The sequence below is a fragment of the Harpia harpyja genome, chromosome 9 (genome assembly GCF_026419915.1).
Source record: "Harpia harpyja isolate bHarHar1 chromosome 9, bHarHar1 primary haplotype, whole genome shotgun sequence".
Lineage (NCBI taxonomy): Eukaryota > Metazoa > Chordata > Aves > Accipitriformes > Accipitridae > Harpia > Harpia harpyja.
This window is the reverse complement of record NC_068948.1, coordinates 31,634,881-31,650,552: the sequence shown is the minus strand read 5'-3', so window position 1 is coordinate 31,650,552 and position 15,672 is coordinate 31,634,881. Positions and strand designations below refer to the sequence as shown.

Below are 15,672 nucleotides of genomic sequence, written 5' to 3'. Positions count from 1 at the left end.
TAAAATGAGTTGCTTAAAGTGCTATCTAAGAGAGAAGACACTATTGGCAGTTTACTATGAAGTGCCAAACTACTTCTGTATCTCTTTCAGAGTGACCCAGAATTTGTTCAGTGGAAAAAAGAGCTGACAGAAGCTTTTACTGAGGCACAGAGGTTGCTGCGTCGGGCTCCAAAGTTTCTCAATAAATCTCGCTCAACAGTTGTAGAGCTTTCAAAACCACCGCTCAGCCACAGGAATAGCAATGGTCTGTAGGAGAAACAGAGAACAAAGTTCACTTAGGGCAAGCTACTTCGTGAACAGGCTGAGTTTCACAGAATCCTTATGAATTACTTTGTGCAATCCTGGACGCGGGATGTGCTTAGAAGAGGAAGAATTAGATGTTTACAGCATGGGATAATGTCAGAACTCTGTCTGTGGAGGTTGTGAAGACTGGAACAATGGCAAGTGAATTCAGGCTCCTGGCAGTGGTGGAAATGACCAAGCGTAGAGGCTGCATATTGCTCCCATGCATTCCTGCACCCTGGCGGTGTCTAAAACGTGGTCTGTTACCCTAGAACTACTGATGGAAGGAAGATACTGTTTTCTCTGCAATACCCTTGTTTGGTGCGTACCAGGCCTGGAGACTGAAATGGTTACTGCTGGCTAGGATTACACTTGTGTGTGTGACACCGACAAACCCCTCAGCTGTGGAAGGAGCTGCAGACTTGCCATGTTGGATAACCTTTAATCTGTCGTGTTGCCATGTTCTTTCCGACCATTACTGCTGACTTTATAATAACCTTTCTCCATACTGCTGATGATCAACAGTGTGACTCTTATGCACTTCAAAGTACTGAATTCTTACTGTCCTGTGGTTTAAATGTTATTGCTACTTCATGGAAACATTGAACTCAAATTATTCACTTGGTTTGTTGTACTCACTAATAGTAGCTACCACCGTTTTGCTTCTTCTACGTATATGCAGTACTATAACTGACACAATAGAGTAATAATTGGTGAAAAGGAATTTATGGTAGCTTCATCTAGTGCTCTGTTGTATAAATTGACTATTTCAGCACAGTTTTTAAAGAGCAGATTCCTTTTGACAAGTTTACAGTGAACATAAAGACAGTTCTTTTCCATTTCAGGTCAACTGCACTTTTTAAAAATTAAAAAGGAATTATTCAAATCCAATGCATTCTAGTGCATGTACTGGGTTAAAAATGTCTGGGTACCTCGGTACGTATTCTGGATCACTCTTCAGTTATGGGACTTGTGGATCCTTCTCTGTTGTACACAAAAACATGAAGCAAGTGTGTTCTCATAGCGTAGATATCCCAGACTTTCACTGTAGCTCAGCTCAGGAGGTTCGTGCACACATCACATGGCTTGGCTTGCAAAAGGATTTTTAATTTTCTTTTCTAGAGAGTTCAAACTGTCCACATGGAAAACAGTCTGAGAATACTGAGGATGGAACTGACAAAACAAGCTGATCAAATGCCAGACATATTAATTCTACTTGAGACATCAGTCATGTCATGTGGAAACTCTTGCTAAAGTAAAGATATAATCTGTTAACTGTTAGACAACTTTAAGCATGTGAAATCAGCCTTTCCCTGGTTATTGTGATGTTTTGCAAGAGACAGGTCAGGGCTTAATTTAAGCTTTTTTCTGATTCAGTAAACACCTTAAAAAACATTTTCTGCCTAAGTACGGTGGTACAACTCTCATGGTTCCTAAAGACGATGGGAATTGCATCTCCGTAAATGGGAGCAGAGGTTGCACCAACAGCTTATTCTGTCCACCTGGTGCGCACAGTTTGTGTAGCTTGTGTTGCTAACAGATAACCACAGAGTTCTAGACCTGTTTCCTTGTAGAAAAGTACAAATGGGCAAAAACAGGAGAATTATTTTGAAAGTGTTTGTTTATCCTGAACACACTTGTAATAAAATTGGATGTATTTGCTTCTAGAAGTGGGAGTGGCTTAACTCTGCATAGCACGTGCTTTCACAACTGCACGAACTCTGTCTTGTCATCTGGTGCAGCATTAAAGAAAAAAGGCATTTTGGAAAATACCCCCTGTGAGTCAGGTGATATCTTTTAATGATTTTTTCCCCATTTATTTTTCAAATTATTCTGTATAAAGAGTACCAGCTTCTCTGTCATTCTTACTGGTAAGTGATGTTTAGCATCTCAGCATCCTCTGTAAAGAGTAGTGTGGTATTTACCGAGGTTTGGAGTAGAAAATGTCTCATCTTCCTGGTGCTGACTGTGCACTGGATGTTGTTAAGCTTTTCCTACAGTACCATGCAATGCTCTTATTTTTCTTCTTGATTTGGGAAAAAAACTCAGATTGTGATAAAAACCGCTCTTTGATCTCATGTAACTTGTTCGTACTTTCTTAGTTCATGACCAGTTCCATTTTTCTCTTTTAGTTGTTTTCCGTGGTTGCTTTTTATGCTACATCCTTGTTGGCAGAGTTTGCAGTTTCTGATGCAACATACCATAGATTCTGGACGCTGGTGTCTATGAGAAAGGGAGGGACAGATCTGCAGTTGGGAAATTGAGCCTCAAAACGATAGATTTTATATGAAATGAAGGCTATGTATTGACTTAGGGAAATAAGCATATTTTGAAGTGTAACAGAATTGGGATAGGCCTAGAACCATGCTCGTTAGCATGGTCCTTAATTGCCTCATCCGGGTACACGGTAGCTGAGCTGTGCCATCGGTCAGCACCGCTTGCCAATGTCAGATGGGAGCAGAATAGTAAAAGATTTGTTTTTCTTAGTCAACTGATTTATCGACAATTTATAAAAGCTTAATATTTGTGACTCACATATGACTGTGCTGTTAGGATAGAAGGAGAGATTACCGTAGCAAAAAACTTGCATATGCGTGGAGGAAGTTGGAATCCCAGTAACAAGTGGAGTTCTGTGTGGAAGGGACTGGATCTGCTGGTGTGGAGGGAAAGCTGGAATTCTGCCCTTCAAAGCAAAATATCAGATACTGCTGTGAACTGATTGTTCCTGGTTTAGGTACCAGATTCTCTGAAGTTTTTTTCTTGGACAAAGATTCTTGGTGGTGTTATTTTACATGAGGGTCTTTAGCTGTATGTGTAGAAAATCTTGTTGAATGCAGAGAACATAAGGCACAGCGTTGCCTTTTACGCATTTTGACCACATTTGTAGGACCAGGGTATTTTTTGTTGAGGTTTTTTTTTTAATGCGCAGGGAAGTAAAGATAAAAGAAATTAGAGCTTCGGGCATCAACATTGCTGAGTGAATGATTAAACACAGACTTTTAAACAAATTATCTGTAAGTCCGTTAAAAAAAAAAAATCAGCTGTACTGAAGATTTAAGCATGTATGGGAATTGTTTCTTATATTTCAAAATAGAGAATTACATGCCAGATAGAGCCATATTAAACGCTCCCCTGACACATCCACATGCCTTCAGTGCTGCAGGGATTATTTTCTAATTATTCTTTGTCTCTGACGTACAAGCTGACAAATGCAGTAAGACTAGATCCTGGAAAGCAAGTGCGTGAGTGACGTGATGGTAGAAATGGTAATTTCTGCAGGAGCTGGGCTCGGGGGAGGGGGTCACTGACTTTTAGGAGGGCTGCAGTTCTGCTTTTCCTTTCCCTTTGCCTTTCCCTCCACTCTGAGGAAGGGTGACATTTTTGATATGTGGGAGTTGCTGTACATTAATGTCTCACTTCAAGAATAGGGATACAGCAAATTCTAGTCAAAATCAGACTTTTGTGAATTGAAATTTAAGTGCAGGAGAAGCAAAGCACCAGTTATTCCTGCTGCAAGCAGGGTGTAACTGAGGAACTGTTTGGAGCTGGGCACGAGCTTGGCTGGTGCTGTAAAGTGTTCCATGGACACCGTGTCAGCTGAGGTGTCCCGTCATTGCGGGTATAAATTAGGCAGTTTTTATTATTCAAATTTATTTGGTAATTATTTGGCAAATTCATGAAACTGTTAAAGGAACATTTGCTAATTTTATTTTTTTTTAATCCTTCATCTAAGTGTAGGCTATCTGGTTTTTGAAGTATAAAAGGTTCTTCGTACTAGTCGCGTTTGAGCTTTATGTCTTGTCACTGCTCTAGCAAAGTCTACAGCTGCAGTCTCACAAGTTACTTCTCAAACCACTGCTGGGAGATAAGCCTTGCTGGTGTAAATGTCGGAGCTGATCCAACTTGCATTGACGTTCCCGGTATGTTGCCCCCTGTTAGGCTTCAAAAACAGACTCTGAGCACACTCGTGATTGATAGTTGGATGTGCGGATGGGAAACCTGGCAGGTAGGGACAGCACTGTGCTTGCGGTGCAAGGGTGATGGCACACAGCTCCAGGAGATCCACCTCAGCTTAGTCACATTTGAATTTTCCTTAATTTCAACAACTCTCCGCAGCAGAAGTTTTTCTTCTCCCACTTTTTCTGTCGAGGGAGAAAAAAAGGAAATAGGATCATTGGGTTGGTTTTGGTTTTACTATAAATGCAAGTGTTTGCATCCCAGTGCATAGATAATAGGAGACATTGTGTATTTGGTGCTAAAACCAAACCTGTTTATCCGAGTTGTGATCCTGTACAAGTGGATGCTGTTGATGTCCAGTAGAACTGCTTGAGGTCTTGATTTTGCACGGCAGCGTTGCCACCACGAGAAGGGTCAAGGCCCTGATGCGAGTGATGACTTGCGTGTTAACGTTTTGTAGGTTTACAGTAAATTAGCTCATGAAAAGTGAAATACCTGGAGCTTTGTGTGTTGCTGTTTTCCTGGCAGCTGATCAGTTTTAGGACTGGATTGTTCTTTAATATCACGTACATATCTATGTACTGCAGACGTTCACAATCGCACACTGGTTTCACTGTTCCCCACACAGCAGATGGCAATGATACGGTTACTTTAACTCTGAAATGCTCACACTCTAAATATATATGGAGGAAGGACTATTTTGAAGTGTACAGTAGAAAGTAAATAATTCTAGTTGTGTCGATTAATATAAGTCAATTCTACAAATTAAAGAAAAAATCTGAAAAGTGTATTTTGAAAAAGCATAGTATTAATTTTAATATTGTAAAAAAAAAGGAAAATATCTAAAGTATACAGAGAACATATGTATATCCAAATGTCTGAGGAATTTCAAGATAATCTACTTTTGTTTTCTGTTGATTTCTATTCCATGGTGTACATATTGTGTGGATTGAACATTGGCTGTTTTAATACTATTGTTAAATTGTATTTTTATTTTGTGTTAAACTAATCACCACAGACTCAGCTTTATTTTGTTTATGTAAAGGTTGCTATGCTATGTAGGTATAAAACCAAGAATTCTATTTTAACAAAAAAGCATTTTATATTATTTATTAAATACATGTTTCTCCAACTTCTGACATTCCACGGAATTTCTGCTCCGTATATGTATAGAAATGGCAGTTCCTTTCAAGCAGGATCAGTCAGCTTTATTCTGTTTTTCATAATAAAGTCGAAATAGTTTCCATCAGTCTGTCCAGGTTACCCTTCTGTTATGAGCATAGTGACTTCCAGGCACTGTCAGGACCATCTCGGAGTGCAGTGGCTCGTGAATGCAGAAACATCTGAAAAACCCTTGCAAATAAAACCCTCAGTTGGATGTTTCTAAATTTCCCCTTTATTCCTCAGCATTCCAGAGAGCAAGCTTTTATTCACATGAGTCTGTGCTGGCTTAATGAGAATTAATGGCCTTAAACTGGGGCAAGGAATCAGCTTGATATTTGAAAAAACTCAGACATCAGCTCAGATATTTGCAAAGCTCTTTCTTTAATTCCAAGGTTAATGAGCGAGTGGACAGGAGAGCCCGGAGAGGCTGCAGAGTTTGGGCACTGGTGCGGGTCTGCTCAGAGCACTGGCTTACATCGGGCTTGTTCTGGGGTAGGCCAGAGATGGGCTAACCGGCATCGATGGTTGCAAAAACCTTTTTACTGGAAACGATTTTTGCTGTTTCAGGGTGATTACTTGGTCTTTAAAAATAGGCTAGAGCCCGTGAAGACAGGAGAGGTGTCCTGTAGAGTGTGGGGGAGCTGGGCGGCCAGGGCCCATGCCTGGCCTTGGCGCAGGACCATGCTCGTCACCTCCGTGCCGCGGCCGAGGAGGGGAGCAGGGACCCCCGGGACCCTGGCAGGGACCGTCCCCCTGGGGGTGTCGGGAAGGCAAACCTCACGAGCCGGCCCCTCACTGCCAGCAGCCACGGGGCAGGCTTGGCCAGGTGGGGAGCGGGGCTCAGCCGTGCTGCTGTCCTCTGCGGCATCGGCCCGCTGAGCTAGAGAGCCGGGGGGCTCGGTCTGCCTGCCAGAAGCATATGCTGGAGCGCTGCAACCGCTGGGCACATCTGTAGATAACCAAAGCAGGCACCTCCTTCGCGAGCAAGGCACAAAAATAGCATGAAATTTGTCAGATAACTCATTTGCTAAAAATAATTCCAGTTGCAATCATGGCCTCTGCAGTTTGAGGAACACTCAAGGTATTAAAGCATGCGCTTTGAATTTCCACTGTGGTGGAGCTTGAAGTACGTGCTCTTCAGGGCTTAACTGAATGACATCTTGAGGGTGAAATTTGGCTTTTGCCGGCCGTGCCACCGAAGCCACCTCTTCTTGTTGAGATGCTGTCCGAAGCAGGGAGGGGACAGCTGCTTTTCCCCCGTAGTAGCTCTTGCCTTGTTTTCCATTTTCCCCTTCTCACGCCTGCCTGGTCATGTTTTGTTTCTGCGGCTGAAGTGTGAGCTGTAGTGTTGAGCCGCTCTGCCCAAGAGCACCCAGAGGGAGGGAGAGGCCAGCGGTGGGTGTGAAACCGCGCCGGTGCTGGTGGGATCGTGTTTTTTTGGCGTCACCCACCAGAAACGTGCCGTGATTGGGGTAGCGCTGAGCCCAGTGCTGCAAACCTGACACGTGCCCAAGCAGGGATTCATTAGAAAACCTGGGGACGGGATCAGAAACCTGGTTGTTCGTCCAGGGTCAGGATTTATCTGGCTTTGTGTAACTCGCTGTACTGCCAGGTCGGAAAAGGAGACGGACTGGGTGTAGATAGGGGCTTGCCTGGATGTGGGGCTGGGAGGAGGCTTTCCTGGCTGTAGCAGGCATCTTTTCCTTAAGGAAAGGGAGAGATCAGAGAGCAGGTAAGATGGCAAATAAAAATGAGTCTGAAAAACAGAATAAAGCGAGAGCATCCTAGGAGAGGTATTTTTACGAGCACTGTTTCAGTGACTACATTTGGTCCTTGAAAAAAGGAGCAGATTCACATGAATAGCTACTAGTGATTTAAAGAAATATATTGAAAGAGAACCTGTTTTCAATGTGTAATTTAATGATGAGAAAAGCCAGTATCTGTAAATAACTTTAGATATTGTATCTATGAGAATCATTCTTTGTTTTATGTACTTGGCTCTTTTCATATTTATTGTGCGGAGGAGGGTGTGCCCCGTGCCGGTGTATGCTACTGCACGTTCCAGTAGTACTTCTCACAGAGACTATCTTCAGAGTTTACAGTCCTCGGCGATTTGTGACTGATGTGCCACACTTAGTTAATTCAGCCATTATTTTTTTAAAGGATTATTTTGGCACAGCTAAGCTGCTTCTGTGTGTTGGTCAGTACAACTGCTCTCATACGACGAGAACCCCAATAAAAACCGTCCGTTGCGTGTGTGCTGCCGCCTGGTTCTTTCGGTCTCGCCTGCCCCTTCCCGCGCAGCCGGCGAGGCTGTGCCGGGCTGCCTGCTGCGGCAGGCAGCTGCCTGCGGGGCACTGCTGGATGAACCCCTGCGCCCCGTTGCCCCTGGCTGCCCCGCACAGAGGTAAGTCCTTTGCTGGCTGGAGAAGCCGCTGTTCACGTGCATGGTGTTTGTTCGTGCTTTTTCCACGGGTGGCTGCTGGGGGACGTGCCAGCTGTTTCCTGCCGATGGGATGGTGCCCGCTGCAGTGAGGAGGGCCCTGGAGGTGATCCTCATCCCGCTGTGCTGGAGCAGCACAAAAAATGGCCCTGGCAGGGACTATGAGGTGTGTTACGGGTGACGAATAGTGGCTTTCTGAAGGCGCGGGAGGGACCCTGATGCTCAGCACCCTAGCAGCGACCCCCCCTGCGCACAGCCAGGCTCCCCATGGCTGTGGTGCCATCGGGGACCACGTGAAGGATCATCCAAAACTGCGTGTCCTTGTGCCATTCCCACGTGGAAATGGGGTTTGGTGAGATGCCTGGGGCAAACCTCAGTCTCCTGCCAGGCAACTACAGACCAACAATCCTATTTCCTTTTTTATTAACAGAGTTTTTCCAGCTTTCGGTGCTGATGCCCTGGGCACGTCCCTGGAGCTCTTCGGGAGAGATGCAGAGCGGAGGAGGGTGGGTTACATCTTTGCAGCTGGCCTTGGCCTGATCCCACATCCTGCACCCCTGGCTGGGTGTTGAATGCTGGTGGTGGCTGCGCTGGGGCGGGTGGGACGCAGGTCGTGCTGGTGCCCCCCCCCCCCCCGGAGGGTCACCCTCTGTCCCGCGTGGTCACCCGATGGCCCCTCTGCGTGCTCTGTCCCCGGCAGAGCTCTGCAGGGAGGTGAGGCTGGGGATGGCGGTGCCAGGCACCCCCCCACCCCGGGGCAGGCAGGGCCCCCCTGCCGCGGGCAGGCAGGGCTGCCCGCTGCCTCCCCGCCTGCCCCGGCCGGGCTGCCGACCGCGTTGGCGTTAGCACCGCGGTGACTTCTTCTTTCCACCGACGGGAGGTTATTTTGAGCGCTGCTCTCGGGTCCCTCCCCAGCTCGGCCTCCCCATCTCAGGGCTGGGGCTGGCAGGGGGGGAGCCGGGGTGCTCCGGGGAGCCCTGTGCCGAAGCTCCGAACCGCCGTCCCGGGGGACAGCTTGGGGTCCCCTCCTGCAGCAGCAGAGCACCCCGGGCTGGCTCACGTCAATCTACAGCGGTTCCCCCGCTTCTGCGGGGTGCAAACGTGTGCACCCAGGAGGGCACAAACACGCGTGCCGGGGAGGGCACGGGTGACACGTGTGTGCCGGGCGGTGCAGAGAGGCCAGGGAACGGGAGGGCCCCGCGATGCCATCGCCTCTCCCCAGCCGAGGCCCCGGTGCCACCGGCATGGGTATTTTTAGCAGTGACATGTGTCACCTCAGCTGCCGCTGTGGCAGGGGGGCGGTGGGGGGAAGCACACGCTGCCCCGCTGCTGCTGCTCGCCCGCACGCCGCCTTCGCTCTCCGGCTCCCTGGGGGTCCCGCACCGGCGGCAGAGCCCGGTGCCAGTGTGGGCTGTCAGCCCTCCCGTGCCCGCAGCCCCCCACCCAGGTACGGGCGCTCTGGGGGGGACTTTGGGGTGGGGGGCCGGGATCAGGGTCTGAATGGAGCTTTTTGGGTGTGCTGGAAGCCAAACCGTGGGCCCCTCGGCAGGAAGGGCTATTTTTAGATGGGAATGGATGGCGATAATGGCAGCCCCGGCTCTGGGAGCGGCTTCCAGCCACCGGTGTGTGCCGGGAAGAAGTGCCTGGGAGGGCTGTGATGGGAGCGGGGACGGGGATGGGGACAGTGCTCCCTGCCCTGTGCAGGAGGGCGATTGGGGGTTACTCGGTGGCCTCAGCTCTTGGCACCCACCAGGGTGGCAGCGGGTCCTGGGTGGCAGCAGGAGCGAGTCCCCGGCCAGCTTCTGCCTGGGGATCAGACCCAAACAGGGCTGCATCCTGCTCCCTGGGTGAGGGGAGCCGGAGTGGTGGTGATGGCAATCCCCGGCCCTTGTTCATGCCACACTGTGTGCTGGGTCGAGGCATGTCCCCCTCCGTGCCTCAGTTTCCTCTTGTGCAGAGCAGGACTGAGGATCCAGCTCCAGCTGGTGGGTGCAGGGTGCCCTGCCGCAGGGACCCTCCGGGCTCAGGGCTCCGGCTGTGCCGTTCAGGGCTGGCTCTCCCCTGCGGCCTCAGAGCCCTGGCTGGGGGGGACGGTGTGGGGGCAGTGCCGGTCCCCGACGGGAGCGAGGGCACGTGGTGCCTGGGGCTGCCGCCCGAGAAGGCAAGTGACATTCCTCAGCCGGCTCCTGGCCGCTCCCGGCGCTCCTGCCCTTTACTGTACAAGGAGATGTGGCTGCCGGCGCGAGCGGCAGGGCCAGATGAGCCCTGACCCGCTCGGTGCATGAATGATCTTGACAGGTGAAGCTGGGAGCAGCCCGAAATGGGGCATGGGCAGGCTCCCGCGGCCACCTTGTGCCACTCAGGCCAGGGCAGTGGGGTCCCAGCACCATGCTGGTGCCACCAACACCCAGTACCACCACCTCCCCTCCAAACGACTGCCAAACGACCCGTCCCCTCCGTGCCATGGCTGCCGTGCCACATCTGGTGCCGCGAGCTCAGACTGGGGCTATGCCTGGCAAGGTCATGGTCTGCCAGCCCCAGCACAGCCTCTGGCATGGCCCCAGGGCCAGCAGGAGCCCCTGGCTAACTCTCTCCTCTCTCTCTGCCTCGTGCACCCGGTGCGGCCCCGTGGCTCTCCGTACAGCACTGTCCCACCTCCCTGCCGGCATGGCCATCTCCTCACGCCTGGCGCTCTGGGAGCAGAAGGAAAGTCTCGGTCCGGGGTGGCACCAGCGGTGTTTTGGGGCTGGATGTTCACAGGCTGCCCGGGGGCTCGGTGCCGGGTGGGGGGACGCACCGCAGCCAGCCTGCCGCACGCCTTTGGGGTCGGCGTCCCCTCGGCTCCCCACGCACGTTGCTCATGCTGTGTCCAACCCTGCCGGCTCCGGGCACCTTTGCCGGCTGAATGTTCTAGTTTTGAGCAATTTTGCTGCTGTTCAGGGCGTGCAGATCCCTGCAGGGCCGAGACTCATGGGAGTCTGCAGGGCTTGGTGCTGGTGCTGCTGTGCGGTGGTGCGGCCGGGAAAGCCTTTTGCTGTGGGAGCTGGGGGAAGTGGGGCTGGGTTTCAGCTTGGGGCCTGGCATGAAGGGACCTGCAGGTCTGCATGTGGCCGTGGTGATGCCGGGAGGCGCTTCTTGACTCGCTGCAGCTGGGACGGTTCCTCCCGTGGCCATGCTGGAGCTGCTGGGTGTTGGGCAGAGCCGGCAGCACACGTGGGCTCCCCGCAGCACCCAGCCCTTGGCAGTGCGTGGAAACTTCGGAGCTTCTCTGCGGGGCTTTTCTTTACGCTTTTCCTCCTGCTTGCCACAGCACCCCTGAACCGGTCTGGTGCTCGTGGGTGGCCCGTGGCCTCGCCGGCAACCTGCAAGATTCCTGTGGCCGGCCCCACCAGCGGAGCGGGGTGCTGATGCTCCGCTGCTCGTGCCGCTAACGTGCCCATGGGGCTGGCTTTGCCGGGGCTGCCGTCCCTGTGCCATGCCCTGTAACCCAGCCTCTGCTCCTGCAAACAGATACGGGACGAGGACCGGGTGCCACCCCCATCTCCCCCCCCCCTCCTCCTGTCGGTCATCCCCGGGGGGTTCATCAAGCAGCTTGTGCGGGAGACCGAGAAGGAGGCGAAGGTGGCAAAACTGAAGAAGGAAACGAAGGCAAGCGTGAAAGAGGAGGTGAGTGGTGCTGAAACCCATGCAGCGCTGGGGTGTCCTGCCTTGGTACTGGCTGTCCCCAGCTCAGAGCAGTTCCTTGGGGGCCGGGGGGCTGCGGGGCCCCATGACACCGGCCCCAGCCAGGAGCCTGAGGCTTTTTTTTTTTGCATGAGTGGGGTTGGATGGCGAGGCTGGGGCTTGCAGCGTGCCGTCGGCCACAGGCCAGCCGCCAGCCTTGAGCAATTAATGCTGGAGACTTCATTAATGCAGCTTGCCATTCCTGACTTGCTTAATTGGAAGGCGAGTAATTAAGCAGAGCACGAGGCTCTCTGGTTCAGCTCACTGAGCACAGGAAGGGGAGTGTGCGGGGCATCCCTGGGCACAGAACTGAGTGGTGACCCAGGACATGGCGGGTGGAGGGATGGGATGTGGCCAAGCAGGAGGGAGGAGGAAGAGGAGGAGGAGGAGGAGGAGGAGCAGGATGCTGCCATCGACTGCAACTGTGCAGCCAGGTCTGGGCAGCCACCCGCAGCCATCAGCCATGCCCAGAGCGAGTGGGTCAGGGCTGGAGCTGTGTGTCCTGCCAGGCTGTGCTCAGCACGGGCATCCCGCACTGGGCTGCAGCTCCTGGGGCCGGGGTCAGGTCTTTCACCCTGTCCCCCTCGGACCCGGCTCCTCTCCTTTGCTTGGCAGCCCACAGGAGAGGACGGCGAGGCCCAAGCCAAGGACGGCCCAGCTGCCGGAGGCAAGGTGGTCAGTGAGGGGCAGCCGCTGCAGAACGGGCTGCACGTAGAGGGGCAGGGGGGCGAGGTGGTCCTGGCCCCCCCACGCAAGGAGTTGCGGCCCAGGAGGGCTGCACTGGGGGCTGTCCCCAGCAAAGCCCTATCCCCTGCGCCTGGCCCGGTAGCGGCTGTCCCCAAACCAGCAGACACCCCTTGCCCAGAGGCTCCCAAGGCAGCGAAGCCGTCGTGCCCTGAGAAGAGCCCCAAGGACCCCCACCCAAGGGGCAGCCCCCCGGCTCCAGCCCCAGCACCCAGCAAGGGCCCCCAGCGCTGCAGCAAAATCCCAGCGAAGGAGGGGGACGCACGCAAGGGGATGGGCCCCGAGAGCACCAAGGAGCAGGGGGCACCCCCGAGCCACGAGGAGCCCCCAGCTAAGGAGAGAGCCAAGAGGGAGCCAGGGCTGGCCGGGAAGGAGCCGGAGAAGATGAAGAAAGATGTCGAAGGTGGCAAGAAGGAGCCAAGGGAAATCAAAAAGCCTGGAAAAACTGCAACCAAGTCAGAGGGGCTGAAGGGGGAGTCAGGAGGAATCCAAGAAAAGTCAGAAGATGTGGCAAAGGAGGTGGGGAAGGCGAAGGAAGAGCCAGGAGAGGGTAAAGAGACACCGGGAGAGAGCAAAGAGACAGGCGAGAGCACAGACAAGGAGCAGGTAACGTGTCCGCAGACATACCAGGCTGTTACCCCGTGTCTTGGGCCACTGATGCCATTTTTCTGGTTTCATGCAGCTCTTCCCGTTCGCGTAGGCTCAGCTGGGGGCTGGGGGAAGGTTCCCCCTGGGGCCACCCAGGATGGGCAGAGGAGGGGCAGGGGTTCTGGCTGGAAGTGTTCTGTCCATGGGGCAAATGCAGTTTGTCCAGCTCAGTTTTCCGCTTGTTCCTGCACGATTCCCCTCTCTCCTCCCCACAGGCTCTGAGGGATGTTTGGTACGAAGCGGAGAAGGTCTGGCTCATCCAGCAGGATGGATTCACGCTCGGTAACTTGCCTTCTTCTGCCCTCACTTTCCAGCACCGAAGATAAGAGGTGTCTCCAGCCTGGCTGTGTGTTGGGAGCAGGGTGGGCGCCGGGTGCTGTGCCAGCACTGTGCCGCGGCCATACCTCAGTGGGGCCACGGTTGGAGATGGCCCATTGGCAGCTCCTCATGCCGCAGCCGGCTCTGCCCTGAGCTTCCTCGGCTGTACCACACTGGAGGGACTCATCGGCCTCTCGTTGCAGCCACGCAGCTGAAGCCGGACGTGGGGACGCCCGAGCTGCCGGCAGGGAGGGTGAGGGTGCGCCGGGAGGTGGACGGCAGCGTCACCGAGGTGGATGAGGACAGCGTGCAGCGGGTGAGCCCCCTCCTCGGTTTTGGCTGGCGCGGGGTTGGGAGCACTGCCCTCACCGCCTGGTGCATGGCAGTGCCCAGGCAGGATTAGACCCAGGCAACCCCGGCGCCCCAGCCGTCGTCCCGGACTGGATGAGTCTGGGGTGCCGGTGGGGTCCAGCGCCGCGATGGCAGAGCTGGAGCAGGGGCTCTGGCTCTCTTCCTGCAGACCAACCCCCCCAGCCTGGATTACGCCGAGGACCTGGCCGCGCTCGTCAACCTTAACGCGTGCAGCGCCATGAACACGCTGCAGCAGCGCTACCAGGCCCGGCTGCCCTACACCCACGCCGGGCCCAGCCTGGTGGCCATCAGGCCCAGCTTCGCTGCCAGCAGCACCTCGGGGAAGGTGAGCCGGGAGACCTGGGGGGCGGGGGGGGAGTGGGCCGGGATCTCCCGTGGGAAGCGGTCACCGACCCCCGTGGGGACAGCGGCGGAGGGCGCCGGGCGCTGCCGTGCCGGCAGATGGCACCGTGCGACCGTCACAGCGCGCGGCTGGGACACGCGGGGGGTGCTCGGGGCGGGGGATGCGCTGAGGACACTCGGGACCAGGGGTGCTCGGGGCCCGGGGGGATAGGGGCTGGGGATGCTCGGGGCCGGGGATGCTCGGGGCCCGGGATGCTCTGAGGTTACTCAGGGCTGGGATCATTCGGGTCAGGGATGCTTGCAGCTGGGCACCGCTCCCAGCACAGAAGTTTTCCTGGCTTCCAGGAGAAAATCACTGCGTTGCTGTGACTGCACCCCCCAAGCAGTCGGGGGGGGGGGGGCGGGGCTGGGGAGGGAACGGGCCCAGGGCTCTGCCTTGGCAGAGCTTTTGCTCACAGGCAAGCCGGAGCGGGTCCTGCTGTGGGTTCCCTGGGTCGGTCCCCAAACCTCTCTCCGACGCTGGTGCGGTGAGGCTAGGCTTGCAGGGCTGGGCAGCGTTTCCCCTTCCCCTGGGAATCTCGGGGGGGTTCTGCACCTTGGGAAGAAACCATCACCCTGAGTGTGACATGCCTTCGGGATTTTCTATACAAGAAGCCTGTTTTGGGATGTGCTCTCCCACTCTCTCCCTGCCCACAGGCGTTCAAGGGGAAGCGGGACAACATGCCCCCACACATTTGCTCGGTGGCACAGAGAGCCTACAGGAACCTGCTGATGCAGCGGCAGGATCAGGCCATCGTGCCCCTGGGGCGCAGCGGGGCTGGCAAGACCACGTGCTGCCAGAGCGCCCTGGAGTATCTGGTGGGCACGGCGGGCAGTGTGGACGGCACGGTCTCAGGTATGGGGCCGGGCAGCCGCTGCAAGCTCGGAGCCCCGGCAGCGATGCAGCGAGGCCCGGCAGCAATGCACCAAGCACTGGCAGCGGGACTGCGGGGTGCTTGGCACTGGGCAGTCAGCGCACGGAAAGTGTCCGTGCAGGCTGGGGAGTGCATGCTAATGCAAAGGTGATTCTGCTTCCCTCCAATGGCCTTCATTTGACCTATTCCCGCTCTGATTTGTTCCTCATTGGGGTGGCTCGGTGCGGCTGTGCAAGCGCAGCACAGGCTGGTGGGGCGCGGGGCTGCAGCCCAGAGGCAGGCAAGCGGCGGGGCTGTGAGTGCCGCTGCCGCTTACCCGTCCCAGACCCAACAGATCTGCTATTTTGATAAACACCCGAGTAAGCACCACAAGGGAATTACTTGCATGCTTGGGGCAGCACTTTTCCCATCTGATCAAGTTACTGGTGACGTGAGAGGAAGCGCTGTTAAGCAATCAGTAGCTTTGGAGGGCAGGTTTGGATTTCGGAGGTCTGGACGAGCTCCGGGCACACCATGCTCTTGAAAAGGGCTGATGAATGGCCTGGAGCAGGGTGGCATGTCCCCCCCTGGCCAGCGCACATGTGCCCTTTTGGAGCAGGATGCTAATAACCCCATGCCCAGCTGGTGCCCTGGGTCCCTGTGCGCTGGGACAGAGCCCCGGGAGCAGCATGCAGAGGTGCAGCCAGGAGGAGAAGCTTCCTCCGGCGCCTGTTTGCAGCCCTGAGGCTGCACTGGTGCAGCGGTGGTAGAGTCTGGCTTTCTCCC

At 54.5% G+C, this 15,672-nt stretch overlaps 2 protein-coding genes across 3 annotated transcripts in view; both read left to right on the top strand.

Moving 5' to 3' along the window:
* Positions 1-7,661, top strand: part of GRK3 (G protein-coupled receptor kinase 3) — a 78,220-nt gene extending 70,559 nt beyond the window's left edge. For both annotated transcript variants that reach the window (XM_052796222.1, XM_052796223.1), the window contains one exon: positions 91-7,661. In XM_052796222.1, the coding sequence (XP_052652182.1) occupies positions 91-252 (162 nt within the window). In that variant the 3' untranslated portion in view covers positions 253-7,661. The remainder of the gene's footprint in view (positions 1-90) is intronic.
* Positions 7,662-9,033: 1,372 nt separating this feature from the next.
* The window catches only part of MYO18B (myosin XVIIIB), a 77,527-nt gene continuing 70,888 nt past the window's right edge, over positions 9,034-15,672 (top strand). Inside the window, exons 1-7 of the mRNA XM_052797245.1 lie at positions 9,034-9,293; positions 11,338-11,512; positions 12,185-12,919; positions 13,177-13,243; positions 13,483-13,595; positions 13,800-13,976; positions 14,690-14,888. Of these exons, the coding sequence (XP_052653205.1) occupies positions 9,049-9,293; positions 11,338-11,512; positions 12,185-12,919; positions 13,177-13,243; positions 13,483-13,595; positions 13,800-13,976; positions 14,690-14,888 (1,711 nt within the window). The 5' untranslated portion in view covers positions 9,034-9,048. The remainder of the gene's footprint in view (positions 9,294-11,337; positions 11,513-12,184; positions 12,920-13,176; positions 13,244-13,482; positions 13,596-13,799; positions 13,977-14,689; positions 14,889-15,672) is intronic.